Source organism: Serinus canaria, chromosome 13, assembly GCF_022539315.1.
Source record: "Serinus canaria isolate serCan28SL12 chromosome 13, serCan2020, whole genome shotgun sequence".
Lineage (NCBI taxonomy): Eukaryota > Metazoa > Chordata > Aves > Passeriformes > Fringillidae > Serinus > Serinus canaria.
The window spans coordinates 3624174-3642836 of record NC_066327.1 but is presented as its reverse complement, the minus strand read 5'-3'; the positions used below and the strand labels follow the sequence as shown (position 1 = coordinate 3642836).

Sequence of the window (18663 nt, the reverse complement as noted above, 5' to 3'; positions counted from 1 at the left end):
CCCTGAGAAGCTGTGAGCACTCAGACCCTCATGTCCACATTTCTTTGGATTTTATAGATCCTCTCAGCTCCCTCCTGTGTCACACTGTCCCTCACTGAGGGTCGTTTCTGTGTCACAGTTATTTGTGTGTTTTCTTCTCTCTTCTTGCTTTTTCTATTTGTTTATCCTTTTGAGATGGGACACCAAAAACACCACAGAGAACACCCAGCCCAAGGACACAGCATTCCTTGGACAGTAACATATGGATATCCTCTGGTTTCTTAATCTTTTGCTGATAATCCTAATTATTGAATTATTGCTTTCTCTGATGTTGCTAATCACTGAGATGGTGGGGATTTCTGGACCTGGCTGTTGCAACTATTAGATTTTTTTCCTGACTGGAGTATGTAGTTGACAGCCAATCATTATATTTGAGCAATAGGATTGGTTTTCCCTTGTGTTCCCCATTCTGTTGCCCCTACACTGTTTTCCATAGAAATATTTCCACTTATTAGCATTAAAAAAATTGCCTATGAAGCAGAGGCAAATGATCACTTTCAGTCAATTTCCAATTTTGAAAACAACTGAATTATTAAAATAAACTTTATAAATATTTAAATATACAATTGATTTTTGTTTTACAAATGTCCCATGCTGGGAAGTCAGAAATTAGCTTTAGAAACATGCCTTAATCATGCTGCATTAATCAAGAGCTTAAATAGGTGCTGCTTTTCAGGCTGGAGGGGTAATGCTCATGCTATTACTCTTGGAAGGAGTAACTGTACAGTATTTTGAATGTGTATTTTCACTGTTTGGAATGTTTTTATAATCCACCTGGGGAGGAAGGTGGGCAGAGGTGTTGTTTTGCCCTCCCCACCTGTAAGAAAACTGAGAAGCTGCACTTTATATCTTTGAAGTGCAGCTCCTAAGCAATGATGTGAGCACAGGAGCTGTTTCAGCTGTCAGACCCTGAGAGGAGGTGATGCCACCCTTGTGAACCACCTGGGTTTGGCACAAGGTGACTGCATCTGAAAGAATTGCTCTGTTTTCTCAGGAGTGCAGCAGAGTATGCAGCGGGGGAAACAAAATTCTGTTGTCTGACTTTTCCAGCAGAGGTGAAGAAACTTTTTGACAGTAGTGTAATTTTTTAATGGGTGACACTATAAATCCTGTGCCACTGTCCAGATTGTCACCTGCTGTGCTCATGTGTGATGCTCCCAGTGTGCTCAGTGCCAAATGTGCTGCCACCAGTGTCACACACAGTGGGTATTGACTGCCAGAGGTTATATTCATTTATCTGTGTCACTGCTTTTTTGGTTTTTTAGGGTCTTCTTGAGAGCCATCAACAAATTTGCAGAGACAATGAACCAGAAATTTTTGGAGAACATGAACTTTGAAGTCCAAGTAAGTATTTGGGGTTTTTAGCTGAGCCAAAGTAGCATGTGCACAGCTCCAGAGCCCCTCCTGGGGCTGTGCCAGTATCAGTTTCAGACTGATATTTACAGTTTCAGACAGGCTGTGGATTTGGGTGGGGCAGGACTGGACCATCTTCCATGTGACATCAGAGCTGGACTTTGATTATTTGTGATAAGGCACCCAACCAGGGTATTTTCTTCTGTAACTCTGCTCAGGACTGGCAAGCAGAAAACTCCTTTTTTTTTCTTAGCCAGCCAAGTGAATTCAGCAAGTCAATCTCAGATGTAACACACAGAGTTTGACAATGTCAGTGCTGTGGATGTGGGACAGAAAGAGCTTAACTTTGCTGATTCCTTGAGTATTTAGCACTTAGAATCTATTTTTGACTTCTAGTCTTCCCTGAAAAGTCTATCTTCATCTATTTGTTTTTATTAGTTCTTTCTGTAATAATCTTTAATTAGGGTTACTTGGGTTTTTTGTTTGTTCAGTATCATTCTGTGCCACTGAACTGTTTCGTTATGCATTTTACCATGCTTGGCTTCCTTTAGATAAAAATGAAAATATCTGTAGTTTCCACATTCATTAAATTGGTATTAAAATGTAAATACACTTTTAGATTCAGGATTTGTCACTAAGTGCTGTCTGATCATGGTGTGTGAAGTTATTCTGTTTCACCCTTTACATAAAGTTCAGGGCTTTATATTTCATGGTTCATCTCACAGCTTTCAATCTGTTTTAAATGATTCCACTTGTGCTAAAAACTGTTTGGGAATTGGTCTCTTGATCCTCAACACAAAACCCCTTGGTCCCAAATAGCTGCAGAGGAGCCACAGAAGTGGCTACACAGGAAGAGTTTGAAAGGCAGTAGTGAACAGAAAGGTCAAAGATTCACACTCAGTTACAGCGGCCCCAAGTAGGAAATGTAGAACTTTTTCCAGCTTTATTTCACTAAAAGTGTTTTACCTTCAAAAGGTGTGATTATACAAATGTATATATGTGTGATGTTAATTAAGATTTTTTTAACCACAATGAAAGATGTTTCTTCCAGGGAACTTAAAATATATTTTTTTAGTGACTATCCCTGTTGGAAACTGCCAGGCCCTTGACATATTTAGGATATAATCTGTCCTAGGCTCTATCAGTTTATTAACAAGCAGTTTATAAACTATTGTTTCTGTAGCACTTGATCAGTTTTACTGCATGATGTGTCAGTAATTTTTAAAAGCAGATAACGAAGGCCTGAAAGACATCACATTGCAGGGCACCAAAATCACACAGACAACAAAGACTGGATCTGTCACAGCTTTATTAAGGTGTACTCTGCTTTATTCAAACGTGAAAGCAGCAGTTTGATCTGGAGCCTTTATTTCAGCTCTTTCCTGTGGCAATTCTGTGCCTCCCAAAGGGTTATCAAACAACCAGGGGTGTTGTGCTTCAACACTGCACCTTGTAGTTCAAGGGGGTGCATTAATGCTCTTTTATTCATGACTTGTCAAATATCTGGAGGCTCTGAGTAAGGTAAACAATGTTACAATAAATAAGTGGTGCCCTGTAAAGAATTGTAATACCCTTAAAGTCTTCTTGAGAGACTTCAAAGTACAAATCAAGGTGGTACCTTCCTTTTCTTTCATGAATAAAAGCTCTGCAAACCTTCTAAGAGTTGCTTAAATATACTTATTCAAAAAGCTGTTACTGGACTAAAAAAGGTCTGAATAGTGCAAAGCACATTGTCTAATATCCTTAATTATAAATTTAAATTTGATTTCCCACAGTATATTTTTTTTTGTATTATTATATCGTGGCTGTAAGCAAACCTGAGCAGTGGCTAACTCAAAATAAATGAGAAACTCCTGTACTTTATAAAATAGTTCACCTTACAGTACAGCTGCTGTGCAGCTGTATTTCTATTTTTATTTACATTCCTATTTAAAAAAATGAGAATGAGACAAAGAAACTTGCTTTCTCTATTTTGATTTGAGAGAAAATTGGGAAGAGTGTAACTTTGATGTTTGTTAAGAGCTGCAGCCTGATAACCACGTGGGCTGTTCATCCCCATCTCCAGCCCCACACATCCCAAGCCTCAGGTGAGTTTGGGGCAGATCCCTGAGCCCCCTGCAGGAGGAGCAGAGTGGGCTGGGAGAATGGAGATGTAAATCAGTCAGAGTGTTATTTAAAATAAAAAGATACCTTGTTTACACCTTTGTAAACAAGTGCATGATTTGTACTGTTTGCAGGATGGTGTTCTCAGATCAGATTATTAGGAGTTGGAGCAAAGTCTTAATTAAAAGGAAAATTTGAAAAAGCTGTTAAAAGCACAGGGAAACAGATCTGAGGATTTTCACTTGGCTGAGTGGTTGCATGGCAATAAATAGTAGACAAACAAAGCAAGTCAGCTGTGAAGCAGTTGAGCATCTAAGAAAGTGTGGTTTAAATCTAGAGAGATGCAAAGAATTTTTTTGCTACTCTAGTTGAGCTTGTTAAATGGAGAAAAAAAAATGTTCCTGGCCTCTTTCTTGTTTGCAAAGTAGATTGCTTTTTTAATTTGTTATGTGATTCAGGTAGAAGGGAAAGAAGTGTTACCATTTAGAGGCTGGGAAGGGATGTGCTCTGTCTGATCACAAGGGGGTCCAGTCCTTCAGTTTAGAGCTCAGCATTGCCTTAAAGCCAGAGGGTCAGTGCTGAGGCTGTTGGGTAGAGAGAAAAATCCCAAAGCCCTGTCCAGCACAGCAGTGAAGGGCTGTTAAATGTCCTGCCTTAGCACAGTTATCCCTCAGATCCAGCCTCCCCTTTTGGCAGGGAGCCCTTCCCCAACCCAGAGCTCTGACACCAGGGCTGTCATTGCACTGGGCAGGCAGCAAGGGCCACAAGGGGCCTTTGGCTTGGGGAGCTTTGGTCTTGGAGCTAAAAAAATCAGCTGATATCTGAGGTTTTGTGCCTGCTGGGTGGGGAGTGGTTCTCCTTGGTTTGGGTTTTCTCCTGGGTTTGCATGCTGAGTGCACAGAGGTGGATTCAGTACATCAGTGGCACCCAGAGGTCATGTCCTGCAGAGATTCTCCAGTGTCAGCATGCAGCAAAACCTAACACAACAAAAGCAGGTCTGCCTGGAGGGCTTCTGCTATGGAATATTTACTGTTGGGCTGATAAAACAAAGCTGTCAGCTCCAGAGGAAATAATTTTACAGGAGAGAAGAGAGTGAAATTTCATTAAGTGATTGACCAAAAATAAACCATGAAGTAGGAGTGAAGGAGAGCTCCCAATATTCATGGTGCCTACAGTACAAACAGGGACAGAATCTTGCATAATGCATGACTCTGCATTCTTCAGTACTGAACATAAACTGGAACATGAGGATTTAATGCCCAGAAATCTGGAGTTTCAGCAGGAATTATTGGAGTAGGTAAAAGCCTTCAATATTTAGCAGTTTGTTTTCTATTCATGTCCCTGGATTTTAAACAAGTTATTTTCTTGTATTTATGTTAGATATAAAGCGGTTATGTTAAATATTGAAACAGCTTATCTAGAAAGGCAAGGAATATTTTCTCACTCCAGGATTCTGAGGAATGAATTCAGCTGTTGACCTGTCTGAGGCACTTTAGCAGCTCTTGCCTTGGCACATGGAGCTGGAGCAGCTGAGCTGGCAGGTGTCCTTCCAGGTACATGCTCAGAGCTTGCAAGGAAAAGTCTGAAGGCTTGAAGATGGAAAGTATTCTAGCTTCAGACTCTGTATTCATGTCTTGGTTTGAAAAGGCAGGTGTATGCTAAGGAAGGCAAGAGCCTCCCTTGAAATGGAAAATGTAAACTCCCTCCCACCAAATTATTATGATTTTGAAATTAAGGAGCTCTCAGGCAAAGATATTGGGAGCAGGAATAACAGTTCTTTGTTAGGGAAGAAAATAAAAAATAAAATAAACAATGCATTAAAACAAACCAGCCCTGCCAGAGTCAGAGCAGGCCCTGCCCCCTGTGGGTCAGGGTGGTGGCACAGTCCCATCCCAGGGGGGCTCAGGGTGGTGGCACAGTCCCATCCCAGGGTGGCTCAGGGTGGTGGCACAGTCCCATCCCAGGGGGGCTCAGGGTGGTGGCACAGTCCCAGCCCAGAGGGGCTCACGGTGGTGGCACAGTCCCATCCCAGGGGGCTCAGGGTGGTGGCACAGTCCCATCCCAGGGGGGCTCAGGGTGGTGGCACAGTCCCATCCCAGGGGGGCTCAGGGTGGTGGCACAGTCCCATCCCAGGGGGGCTCAGCCCTCCTGCAGTGCCAGCTGTGGCTCTGCTGGAGCAGGGATCCTGCACAAGGGGGGAGTTTTCCTCTGCAGCTCCAGGGCTGCTGGAGATGGGCCTGCTCTCCCTCTGGGAATGCAGGGCAGCAGAAAGCTGCTCCTCTGGGAATGCAGGGGGCAAAGGCTGCTGGGCTGTTCCCAGGGCAGATTGGATCCAGGTAGGAATGCTTGGCTCCTCCCCTGGGCAGGGCATCTCCCCATGGGATGGTGGAATTTGATCAGCCCTGCAGGGGCACTCAGTGGCCATGGACAGCAGATAATTAATAATGAATGGCCCATGGACAGCAGAGATCTCCTGGAGGGAGGATTGGCTGTTGGAGAGATAAAGAAAACTGCCCAAAGAACAGGAGATAACTGCCCCACCCCTGACAGATAGGAACAGAATACACACCCCCATTTCCAACCTAAGACAATTCAGGATGACCCTGTGGAGAGAATATAAGGAGATATATTCATGGCATACAGGAAAAAAAGGGAAGCACTGAGCTTAGACTTTCCCCTGAAGACCATGACAATCAATGTTTTATTGCTCATTTGACTTGTTTGTTGCATTTCATGTCAACAATCTGATCACTGTGATTGCAAATTGCTTATTTTTCTCTTTTCCATCTTTATGTTTGTTTGCTCTCAATATTATTTCAAATAACATTCCCAAGGATTCCCTTAGTTGATTGCAGAGCTGTCTCAGGCAGTGTCTGCACACTGGTGCCCCCAGCCAGGACCACACAAGGATTTGTTGTGGGCTGCCTTTGATGTTTCCTTTTCTCTGGAGGTGGGGAGTGCTGGTGGTGTAGGGCTCATTATCAGCTTCTCCTGGGAAAGACAAAGGAAATTCAGCCACTGGCATGACATCCAGTCTTAAAAGATGTTGCAATGTTGGGATTTCTGCTGGTTTTTTATCAAGTAACAGCTCTTTAGGGATTCGCCAGTTTCCAATGTAAAGATTGGACACCATGTCCAGACCCCACTTTGCAGCTGGGCTTTTGCAGGGCAGCAGAACAGCTACACCGTCAAAAGGTGAAAATTCTGGATTTAGGATGCAGAAGTTGAGATGGGCTCTTCAGAAGAGGCTTACCAAAGAAACAAAAATCTTAAAAACTGTGGAATATATTTTTGAAGAAGTGTTCCCTGAAGGTCACCCTGGTGTCATTGGTTTAATTGTAACAAAAACTGTGTGATTTTCTGTACTTATACAACACATGGTATCCTCAAGAGCTGTCTGAGAAGATGCCATCTGTGATAAATAGGACAATTCCAGGATGCCTTTTGTTTCTGCTGGCAGCTGATGTCATTGGAAGGTGTCACCCTGTCCAGGACAGAGCATTTTCACTCTGCTGTCCCTGTCACCTCCTGGCTCCATCACCTTTGCTTTGGAGTCCTGCTCTGCCCAGGAGGGGTTTCCATGCAGGAGGGAACACACCTGCCCTGTGACCATCCCACCCTTGGTGCCACTGGATTCCTGGGTGGATTTGAGCAGGATTCCCTCGGGAATGTCCCTGCTTGGAGATGGCAGGGTCTGACACCCCTGGGGGCAGGGCAGGGTGACCAAACCCAAACCATTTTGTTGTGCTCCCACAGCTGCTGTAGGGTCTCTGCTCTGGAAATGCAGTTATTGATTCCTGCTCCTCCCTCCATTAGCACTACATTTGCAGGGCATTAGAAAGTATTATTCTATATCCAGGCTTTTAGAGTGATTGTAATTCATATATTAATCACCTATGCCACAGAATTCTATTATGAAAGGCATAATCCAAAATCTAATGTCAGTCTGATTTGAAAGAAAAAGCTTATTTTTGTGTTTTCCTACCCTTCTTGCATGAGCTCTGCTCCATTAATAACTCAGCAGTAATGCAATGTATTTCAACAAACACAATTCACAAACAGAATTGTGCAGCTTATTTTTTATGTTTAAAACCCCAAAATAAAAACCCTCAGGGCATTGCAAATACACAGGGGGAAAATGCACATTGCAAAAATCTATATATGACAATAAGAGACACTGCAGGAGCAATGCAGAGGTTAATAGGGAATGAAACCATTGGGAAATTTAGCTAGAATTAACTATACTGGAAATATGAAAGTGTTCTATTTTTATATGTTCTATATCATACTCTGCATTTGAAAATTATCAATTTACAGAGTTTGAAGTTCATATTTGATCCTTCCACCAGCAAATATCAGCTTTCAGAAGTGTGTGAAGGAGGAGGCTGCAGCCTTTACTCCTGGATGATTTTCTAGGATAACTAACAAATCTCTTCTTCGTGAGATGGCTGGAAATTTCCTGCTAAATTAATTCCACCTTTTCCAATTCGACAGATGTCCAAAACACCTTGGAATGTTATTGTGGGGTTAAGAGAAAACAAAATGTGTCTCATAAGAATAATTTTTGCATTTTAAAAATCTGTTTCCATATTATTTCACTTCAGAGAGAAACTACTTTATCTCATAGAGTTTTAAAGTTAGTTTTTGTGCTTAAAATCTTGTGAGCCCTTAATTTGAATATGCAATTGAAAAGAAAAGGAACCCCTTTTTCAGCCATTTTGGGGTTCTCTGGGGATGGAAGGAAAAGTATTTTATAAATAAGGAGATTGAGTCTGTAGGGTGTGTCTCTGACAAAGGTGGCACTGACTTGGAGCTATTAAGTGAAATAAGAGACCATTTGGAAATAAGCCTTCATTTTCCTCCCCACAATCTAGAACAATTTGAGGAATTTTCATCTCACTGCTGTAATTGACACATACAGAGTGTGCTCCCTGCACATCAATAAACACAACTTCTCAAGGGGCTGAGAACTCCACACTGGCCAGAATAACCTCTCAGAAGATTTGGTGAGAGAGTAAAAGAGGCCTTTCAGGCCATGAGCAACATTTGTGCTGCTGTGCATTGGCTGCAGAGCTGGGCAGGTGTGTGCTGCAGCAGCTCTGCTGGGCACAGCCTCCAAGGGAGGGATAAATCAACAGCAGGAGCATCCTCAAATTACAGAGGACATCTGAGAATTGGATTTATTTTGAGGAATGTCTGTGGTTCTGGGTGTGGGATCTGGTTTTCCTGGTTCTTTGCACACTGGAGTTTTTCAGGCTACAAAGGGCAGAGGCCACTAAAGTTTTTGATGGAAAGTTTTGTTTCCAGGGTTCCCAAGCCAGGTTTGTATTGCACCACACAAAATGAAGAGCTCAGTCCTGTGTTTTGTTGCATCCTTTGAACCACCACTGAATACATTCCCAATTGCCTTCTGCTCTCTCACTAAGCCCTGCCACTGGTTTTAGCTACAGCTGCATTTTTAAGTGTTTAAAGCTGCTGCTGAGTGCCTAAAAGCTTCTGAAATTTTTATTTCCTTCCTTAAATTTGTGTTTCCTAGGGAAGTTTCTCTTTTCCCTTTCCCTTTTTAGTGTGTGAGAAGTGCTTGTTTTTAATTGTCTGTAGAACAAATAGTTTGCTTTCAGGAATGAAGGGTTGTGCACTGTAAGCACAGAGGCTTTTTGTCTACTTCAAGTACAGATTCAGTACCATCAGCTGTTATTTAGGGATGTATTTTGTCCTTCTTTCATAGGGAGAGCTCTCCACAAATTGCACTGGAATTTCATAGAAATGGTTGTTGAATTAGGATCCAAAGAGGAGGCAGGAGATGCCTTTTGAAGTGGTGCTCAAATGCAGTGTAATTACATAGGTGCCTTAGCTCCAGTTTGCTATGCTCCACCAGCATGTAACATGTTCCCCCAGTCCTGCTTTGGTTCAGGCTTTATTGTTGTTGGCCAGTGAATCTCATGTGAATCTTTTTTTTTTTTAGCAATATTTATTCAGCTGCTCTGTTATTAAGAGCAAATGTAGTGTAGTAGTGGTTATTAAAATTCATCTTTCTTGCTTTTCTGCTAATTGCATAATAGTAATGTTGTACATCTCTGCATAATATAAAAACATCATGTTGCTTGCATGGTTTGGTTTCATAAATTATTCTGCATTATGCATCATTTAATATTATTCCTGTTCTCCTCAAAATTATTATAATTTCCTTATATTCAATTTACAGCTGTGGAACAACTATTTTCATTTGGCTGTGGCTTTTATTACCCAAGATTCACTACAGCTAGAAAACTTTTCCCATGCAAAATACAACAAAATCCAGAACAAGTAAGTAAAACATATCCTTTAGCTTATATCTTTAATTTTGTAGCAAAATGATAAAAAAGATAATGATAAAAAATGATTTTCATATTCCTTTTCTCCCAGATATGGAGATATGAGACGTTTGATTGGCTTTGCTATCCGTGACATGTGGTACAAACTCGGTGAGTAGCAAACTGAGCTTCACTGCAACGGAATCTGTCACATAATGGTTTTTTCCATTGAAAAATATCTGACATGAAGTGCTTTTGTAAATATTTCTGCTATTTGAACTTAAAATATGTTTTCACTCCTGTGATTAAGCTTGGAGCCAACATGAGATACAATTGGACCACTGCCAGGTTTGTATTTAAAAAAAGAACTCAAAACCTTCTCTCAGATTTCAAAGATGACTGAAATCAGATCTCAGAACCTTATTTTGCAGGATTGAGACTGGATGAATTTTCCCTGAGAAGGTTACTGCTCAGCCTGAACCTATGATTCTGCAAATTGGGAGACTCAGATTTGGAATCTGCTTGGATTAAAATTCCAAAAATGTTTTTACATTGGTCATCCAGCCAGATTCTGCTGCTCCTCCTTTGAGAGTTTCTCATTAATTCCTTTGGGATCATTTCTTATTAACTGAACTTAGGTAGGATATTCACTTTATCTCGCAAAATTTTGGTGTGGCATTTGCATTGACAATTCACATGGCACACACCAGGGAGGAACATCAGACTCAGGCACTCCTTAGTGTGGAACAAGTCTCACCTGTGTTGACGAGAAGGTTTTTGTCTCCTCACAAGGTTCAGGCAGCACTGACACTCTCACAGCTCCTGGGTTTGCTGCTGCTCTGCTCCATTTCCAGGGCAGAGTTTGAGCCATGCCTGGGGCCTGGCTGAGCTCTGCACATTTGGGTGTTTGTTGGCAGCTGATGCAACCCAGAAAATTCAGTGTGGGGTTAGCAGCTGAGTTCTGTGGATGGTGTTTCTGTTCCTGCTGCTGATTTTGGTGCATTGGTTGGTTTGATTTATGGTTGCAATGTCTCATTTTATTGTAAAAGTCAGCAATGGTTTTCTCCATCCTGGAAAGGTTACTCCACATTACCGTGTCTTGCTGGTGGAATCTGGGAGGTTCTTAGGATAATTTATGACTTTCTACTCTAAATGTTTATAAGGATATGTCAAAAACTTCAGAAATTGAGTTCTTTACTAAAAATATCAACTCCTCTGGCATTCCTGCTTATTCCTGGCACTGCATTCTTGCCCCTTAGAAGGAGACAGTCCATTCACATGCCCCCAGCTTTTGAGAAGAAATGAAGTCACTGAGTTGTAAGACTTGACCAACACAGATGGATTCAACACTACTTTAAATGATTGCAGCTCCTAGATGTCTTCCTAAAGATACGTGGTTTGCCCTTCAAATATTCAATTTTTGGTTTTGTTTCAGGCCAGAATAAAATTTGCTTTATTCCGGGGATGGTTGGGCCCATCTTGGAAATGACTCTTATTCCAGAAGTGGAACTGCGAAAAGCCACCATCCCAATTTTCTTTGACATGATGCTGTGTGAATATCAGAGAACAGGAGAATTCAAAAAGGTAATTACAAATGCTCTGGGTGAAAATGCACTTAAATGTCATGTACTCAGTATTTCTGGTAAATGTTTGTCAAGCAAGTTTTCTGCTGACACCAAGTGAAATCCCAAATATTAAGAACCAAAGAAACAGCAAGTGCAGGATCTCCAGAGTGACTTAGTTTGACTTAGGCAAAACTTGTTGCACTGACAGCAAGAATTAGATGGAACAACAAAGAGATCCAGGGAGATTGCAGGATCTTAATCCAAATTTTCAGGAGTTTACTGGAAAAGGTTCTGAGCAGCAAGACTTACATTGAAGTCAGCCCTTCATTAAGTAGGAGATGGAATTAAACGACCTCTAGGGACCCTCTCTAATCTAAATAATATTTACTTTTGCCCCTTCCTTGTGACATAGATATTGGTAAGCCAAAACTTCCAGGTTTTAATACAGAGTGTCTGGCAGGAGTAGCAGTGAATAGTTAATTATATGTTATCAGATTTATCAGGAAACTATACCTTTTTAAATCTCTGTTGTGAGGGAAAAAAAATCACTGTGGAGAACTGAAATTCCTGGAATGTTTTTGGAAGTCATTTTGAAAAGGAAAAAGAATTTTTAAGTCACTACTCTGAAATATTTTTGATTGATGGAATAGAGCTGGGGATGGTGGGGCAGGGCACTGGGGATTGTAATCTAAATTTCCTGCCACTGCTTGCTGTGTCTGCCTGGGCAGTGGAATGTCCATCCCTGTCTGACATCTCCATTCTCCTCGAGCTCTTTGGGCATGGAATCACCTTGTTCTGTGTTTGCACTCTGCCTCCCACAGTAAATGATAAACTGGATATTCAGCTCTGCAGTTACACAAATAATTAATTCAGAGCAATCTGTGTAAGGGAAAATGACAAACAAAAAGGCATCATTTTAGACACATGTAAATATAAATATCTCGTATACCCAGCTATGTTTAATACTTTAAATCGTTTGGGGCATTTCTGTGTCAATGAAGTGTGGAACAAATGAGCAGATGGAATTTCCATTTTGGTCTGTATTCCACAGTGCAAAGCTTTTGGTTCAAGGCCAAGATTAAAAACCACTTTGTTTCTGTGCATCTGTTCCCTCTGTGTCCTGATAGTCCTATATTTGCCTTCTTAAAAATGTTTTCCTGCTCGTGGCTTATACCTCATCTCTTGGGAGAGACACAGAGATCTGGGCAGCCCAGGAATCCTGAAAACCCATCACTCATCTGCCTGATGAACAGCAGCAGCCTGGGAGCCTGGCAGAGAGGCCAGGCACTCCAGTGCCCACTGAATCACTTCTCCTGCCATAAAAAGAAGTTTCAGGTGGTATTTTACAGTGCCAAGGAACAAGGACATTGAGTTTATTGCAGCTTAAGGAAAAGGGGGAGTTTTCATCAGATGGTGCAAAAACTATTTCATAATTGAGCAGCTGAGTCTCATTGGGCTCTAATGTTCTGCTTTAGGAATTGGGATCATTTGCTCATCAAGAATCATGGGGTTTATCCTCTCCTTTGTTATGGATGAGGTAATTAAGATAAAAAACTTGCCTCTGAAAGTTTAGCCATTCTGGTAAGTTTAGTAAAATGCATATTTTCAAGGAAAAGGCACATTAAGTTCCATGTTTTAAAATTGTTACCACCTCAATTTAAAGGAGCAAGTAAGTAACATGAATGGATAGTTACTGGGTGCACAAACACAGAAACTCCAAGTTTCAGTAGTGGGCAATTTTCATTTGCAAATTGACATTTAGTAGTATAAAGGATTTTTTTTTAAAGCTTTAGCATAAAATTTTGAGAATGACAACATGTTATTTCCAGAGTGCCTGGGGCACTCAGGAGCCCGGAATGACATTCACTTAAAACATAATTTTGTGGAACTTTAAAAAAAAGAAAATTTATTTCTAATCTAATCTTCTATAATGAGAGAAGAGGGGGGGGGGAAAGCACAAACAGAAACATCTTTATGAGCTGAGCCTGTACCAGCACAGGAACCAGAGCTTGCCTGGTACCTCCAACATGATTTATTAACCTCTCCCAAAAATCCTGTCTGTGTTAACATCCCTGTGCTGGGACAGGGCTCTGTTCTGGGGGCACAGGGGGTGTGCTGGGGCTGGGGCTGTGTCTTGCTGCATGCACACAACATACAGGCAGTAAGGATATAAAGTCAATTAAATTTATCCAGCAAAAATTTTATTTTATTTAGCTATTTCTAGGAAATCATCTAATTCCAGAGAAAATTCCACCTGTGGTTATCTCAAGAATGAATTGCTCTGCAAATACATTTAATGGCTTGGAATGTGTATGTAGGTGTAGGACACAGTAAGACATTTTCTTGCAATCCTTTCTTCCACTTTGCACATTTATTTTCCATTCACCCAGAGCAGTGTTACATAAGCTCGTAATTTTAACTCTAATTGAAGATGTAGAGAGGGAGCCATTAATATCTCCTAATTTTAGCTATGGAGGCTCTGCCTATCATGAGCTCAGAGAGCTGGGAATCTTGGAAAGCCAATTTATTCATCTCTCAGTGTCTGTGGACAGACTCAGTCCTCTAAATGTATTCCTTTCTCCTTCAAATAAAAAGAGAAGCTCGTTGCTGATGTGAGACAAGCTCATTGCTCATGTGTTAAAAAAGTCCATCCTCCAAATGCTGATAAGCCACCTTTTCCTTCCTTGAAAGATCAGGCTGTACATTTTATTGAGACTTCCCAAAGGAAGGGAAGAGACATCACCAAGAGACCTCGTCCTGCTTCTAACTGTGATCTGAGCCAGGAGTTAGAAAATGCTTGCTTAAAGAAACAAATAAACAAACAAGGAAAATTAGCTCTTTGCAGAGTAAATCAAAAATATCATTTAGATAAACATGGATTTGAGTTACATTGAGGATTTAACTTGGCTTAGGAAAGATTAATTCATCTGTGTTTATATTTTTGCTCAAATAAATCATTCTGTTTGTGTTTAGCATTTTCAGTTTAGTATCTCTTGTGGGTTCTACCAACTGCTGGAGCCATCTGGGGAAGTTTTCTGTGTTTGCTTTCCTTCCTGGCTGCTGTGGGACCGGGTCAGAAATCAGTGCTGGCTGCTGCTGTGTGCTTGGGTTTCCAGGCTCGTGGTTAGAGGACAAACATTGACTCCAGGGCAGTGTCCTGCTGTCCTGAGCTCTCCCAGGGGACTCAGAGGGTGACTGAGGTGTCCTCAGCACAGGAGATCCCTGTCCTGTCCTCTGGCACAGGACATTCACCTGCTGTGAACAGCCATGGTTCTTTCTCTCAGCTCTCAAAATCTTGGTATGTGTGAGGTTTCAGAAGGATGTGAGATCAGCAGCAGGGCTGAGTTTGGACAGCCTGGGGCTTCAGAGAGATCCATGGACATGTTTTCCAAGGGGAGATTCCCTGGATCTATTAGAGAAGCAGGAAGGTATAAAGCTAAATTGGTGCCAGTGACAATTAGGCACACTCTGTTTAAGTGAGAGGAGAAAGATGCATTCCAGCTCTTTATGTTGGCCCAGAAACTTTTAAACTTTATATTTCTGCCAACTTTTTCATTTGATCCAAGCAACTGATGTTTTCACTTCTGGCCGGTTGTTGAGAAGCTGCAGGAAAGATGCTTAGGAAGAGTATTTTTGTTCAGATCCAGAAATGTGAAATTATTGCCTCTTTGAGAAGTAATCAATTCTCTACCTGCTGAATAAGTACTAGGAAGGATTTAAGAGGTGGATTTAACTGGTGCTTGACCTGCACTATATTCACAGATTTGTCTTACTGCAGTAAGCCCACAGAAAATGGCTGCATTGGATGTTTTTGCTCAGTATTTCCTTGTCCTGAAACTGCCATGCACCTGTGTTACCCACATTAAATACTAATACATATCCTGCTTCTGCATAAAAATTAACTCAAAGCCCTTTAAACTTCTATTTCAGCCAGGATGAGACAGAGCAATTTTATTTTTTTCTGTTAAGCTATTTCTCAATGATAGCTCTTTATTCTCTAATATTAGTATAGAATGTACTGTACAACAGGCACTCTTTCATTTGTATTCTAATTACAGAGAAAGAATTAACATTAGAGCAGCAAAACCTGCAAGAAACAAAGTGGTGGGAATGGCTCCTTCCTCCCTGCCCCTTTCCAGAGCAGAGTGTACCTGCACTGCCACTGCTCTGAGCCCACATTTTGCTCTTGCTGTGAGCACTGGAGGAGTTTGGCTGCTCCAGATGCTGTTTCAAAGCTCCTTGAAAGAAGCAGAAGCCACTCCAGTTTGTGTCTCAAGAGCAGTTTTGCAGGATCAGGGGGGCCAATAGATCTGGGTTGGACACTGGAGAAAAGAAGGGCAAGTTTGGCCTTTGCTCTTGAAAAAGGATGAATCATTTTTCTGGGTGGAGGGTTTGAATCATGACCTACTTGAAGGAAGTAGATCTAGTAACATACTTTCCTTTAGAATGTCATGTTCTTTAAAACTGAAGAAATTCTAAAAACAAATCTGAAGAGATGCATGACCTGCCTGGTGCTCTAAGAGGAAGGACTCTTTTCCTGTGAGTAGCCCTGGCTTGGCTGCTTCAGCTCAGAGCTGAATGTTTTGCTGAGGATATATTGAAATAAGGTAAAATATTTTGCATTGCAGTTATCTGAAAGAACCATATCTGAAATACTACAGTAATTCTCTGTACCATGAGAGGCTTCCAGTTCTCTGATGGGATGATCTGGATCCCAGCCTGCCAAAGCTCTCAATTACACAGAAACACTCCAGGGAGAAACAGAATTATTCATGTACTGACAATTGTGTGAAATTTTGTATCAAAGAAGAACATGAAAACTTGCTGCATTAGCACAGTAATGAATTCTGTCATTTTTACAGTGGGTTTAATAATTAGATCAATGTAAAGCAACTGAGCTTTATTTCAATGTAGGTCTTCAAAAATGCTCTCTGTGTGCCTCTTGATGTGTTAATGACTTGTCAAGAACCTTGAGGTAGATCTTTCCTACCTTCTGAGCAGGGTGCATGAGGACAAAGACTGTCTGTGGCTGTCACAAGCTGAGCTTGGTGCCCAGTGCAGGGGAGACTTGTGAAAATCTGTGTGCAGGCTTTCAGCCATGCCAAAAGCCCAGACCAGAATATGCCCAAGCATTTATCCTTTGGGAATATGAGACATAATTATACCAAGGTACATTTTTGATGCCACGTTGAAGTGTGTTGACCTCTGGGTAGCTGCTCAGTGTTTTGATTTTTCTTTCTTTATTAGTTTGAAAATGAAATCATTTTGAAGTTGGATCATGAGGTGGAAGGAGGACGAGGGGATGAACACTACATGCAGTTGTTTGAGTCCATGTAAGTAATGCACAAGAATAAAAAGAACAAATGCCTTCAGGATGTGTTTCTGGTTTAATGTTCCCAGTTCTCAGGTTGGTAACCTTACCTAAAATAGAATCTTAGCAACTTTTTTCATGAAGGGGCTGGGAATACCCCAATGCTTCACTCCACCTGGTTTGCATTGCAGTTTTGCTCATTGAAATTATTTTTTTGGCTGCTTTTCATTGTTTTGTGCTTCAGCTAAATTATGAAGAAGTTATATCTAACTTGCATTTTTACATGTCTAGGTTGGAATCCAAGAGATTATTCAGACAAGTCTGAATTTAAATAAGGCTTTGTGATGTTGTGTGCATGTTTTACTTCCTCAAAGCCTGCTACCCTGTATGGGCTGGATTTCTGGGTCGGGGTAGCAGTCTTTGCAAAGTCACATTTCTCATCAGATGAACCATGAAAGCTTTGGGTACACACACAGGGGACATAAAGAATCATTTATTCTGTTTCTTTTTGCAGCAGCTTTTATCAAATTTGAATGTTGCTGTCTAGTTCCCTTTAGGATTCTCCTTAGGGTAAACAACCCCAGTATTTCAGTTTATCACATGTTTTCTGGACATTCCTCCAATGTGTCCATCTAGTCTGAAATACTACAGTGCCTTAAAGCTGGAGAGAGTGTTCAAACTGAGACTTTATCTGTGCAAAAAGCAATGCTTCCCCCAGATCTTGTGTCTGTGACCCTTTGAAGTTCACTCTTTCTGAGCTGTGGTACATTATTGGGTTGCCTTGTTTGCTCTTTGCTCTTTCACTCCAGATCTTTTCTTGGAAAGTGGCACTATCCAGTTAAAGCCCATCTCTCAGCAGGGCAGTCAGGGAGAGCCATCAAACCCAGCACAGAGCTTTTGATCCTTTGCAGGGCCCCCTTCTTGCTCTGACACATCTGCCTTTTCCCCTTGGTACTGTCCCACTTTCCAGAAGGTCTCAAGTTCAAAGTCTCCACATTTCTAAAGATGACAATTCATCTTACCTCCAGATTTTGTTGAATGACTCCTGTGGATGAAGTGTTGGAGCAGAGGCTGGTGACCTGCCTGTAGTAGGACCTCAGATGCTTTGGTTTAAGTCCTCCTCCATTGACACCTTTCAAAGCAGGGATTTCAAGCCTCTGTCCCCAACTCCCTTTTCCAACTGGAGTGAGAACCACTTAAATTTGCCTCCACATTTATTCATGTGGTCATTTTTTCATCAGCTGATCTCCTGTAGCTGCCTGCACCCCTGCAGTTCCAGGTGTCACCTGAAGGCAGATATTAACAGCACTCAGTGGCTGCTGTGCTGCTGCTCACCTCTGCAACCAACATCTGCCCACCCTGCTGGTTGCTGGGAACTTCCCCATGCCCATAAAGATTAATATTATTTATTATAATAATAAACTAAACCGGTTCAGCAGAAGTTTAATTCAGCAGTGCCCTGCATTTGTCCCTAGACCTAGATGTGAGTGAGGTCCATGGGGGGCTGTGACCTGTCCTAGCCAGAGCCCAGGGGAAGCTGGGGTGCTGTGGGACAGGTGAGAGGTTGTTCTCAGCAGGCAGAGTAGACAAGGCTGCCCTGCCTGGGATATGCAGGAGAATCAGTGCACAAGTTGTGCCATGCCACTTGTCCTCAGGCTCAGAAAATGAGTTCTGGCATGTTTTAGTGCCTAATACAGGCACAACAGGAAATGGCACTTGGCAGATTTCCAGTTCCCCAGCACTGCAGTGGCCCATGCTATGCAGTTGCTTTTTTCGAGCTTTATTGCAAATATTTTTTTTTTATTTAAAGTTTTCTATTTTTTTCAAGCTCTGTTTAAAAATTCAAAGGTTTCTTCCTCCCTCCTGGGGGTAAAAAAAAAAAATCTTCTGAAGTTTTGTGATCCTTTTTATTGGGATTATTGTATAAAGCTGAGCAATACAACTTTTTTCACTCTTCCCTCGAGAGACAGACATTCTTCACTCCTGTTTCTTTTGTAGT

The 18663-nt window shown here is 41.5% G+C and overlaps 1 protein-coding gene across 1 annotated transcript in view; it reads left to right on the top strand.

Annotated features, from left to right (window-relative positions):
* Window positions 1-18663, top strand: part of DOCK2 (dedicator of cytokinesis 2) — a 160046-nt gene that overhangs the window by 113102 nt on the left and 28281 nt on the right. The window contains exons 30-34 of the mRNA XM_009091333.4: window positions 1305-1383; window positions 9701-9801; window positions 9901-9959; window positions 11224-11372; window positions 16601-16686. Of these exons, the coding sequence (XP_009089581.2) occupies window positions 1305-1383; window positions 9701-9801; window positions 9901-9959; window positions 11224-11372; window positions 16601-16686 (474 nt within the window). The remainder of the gene's footprint in view (window positions 1-1304; window positions 1384-9700; window positions 9802-9900; window positions 9960-11223; window positions 11373-16600; window positions 16687-18663) is intronic.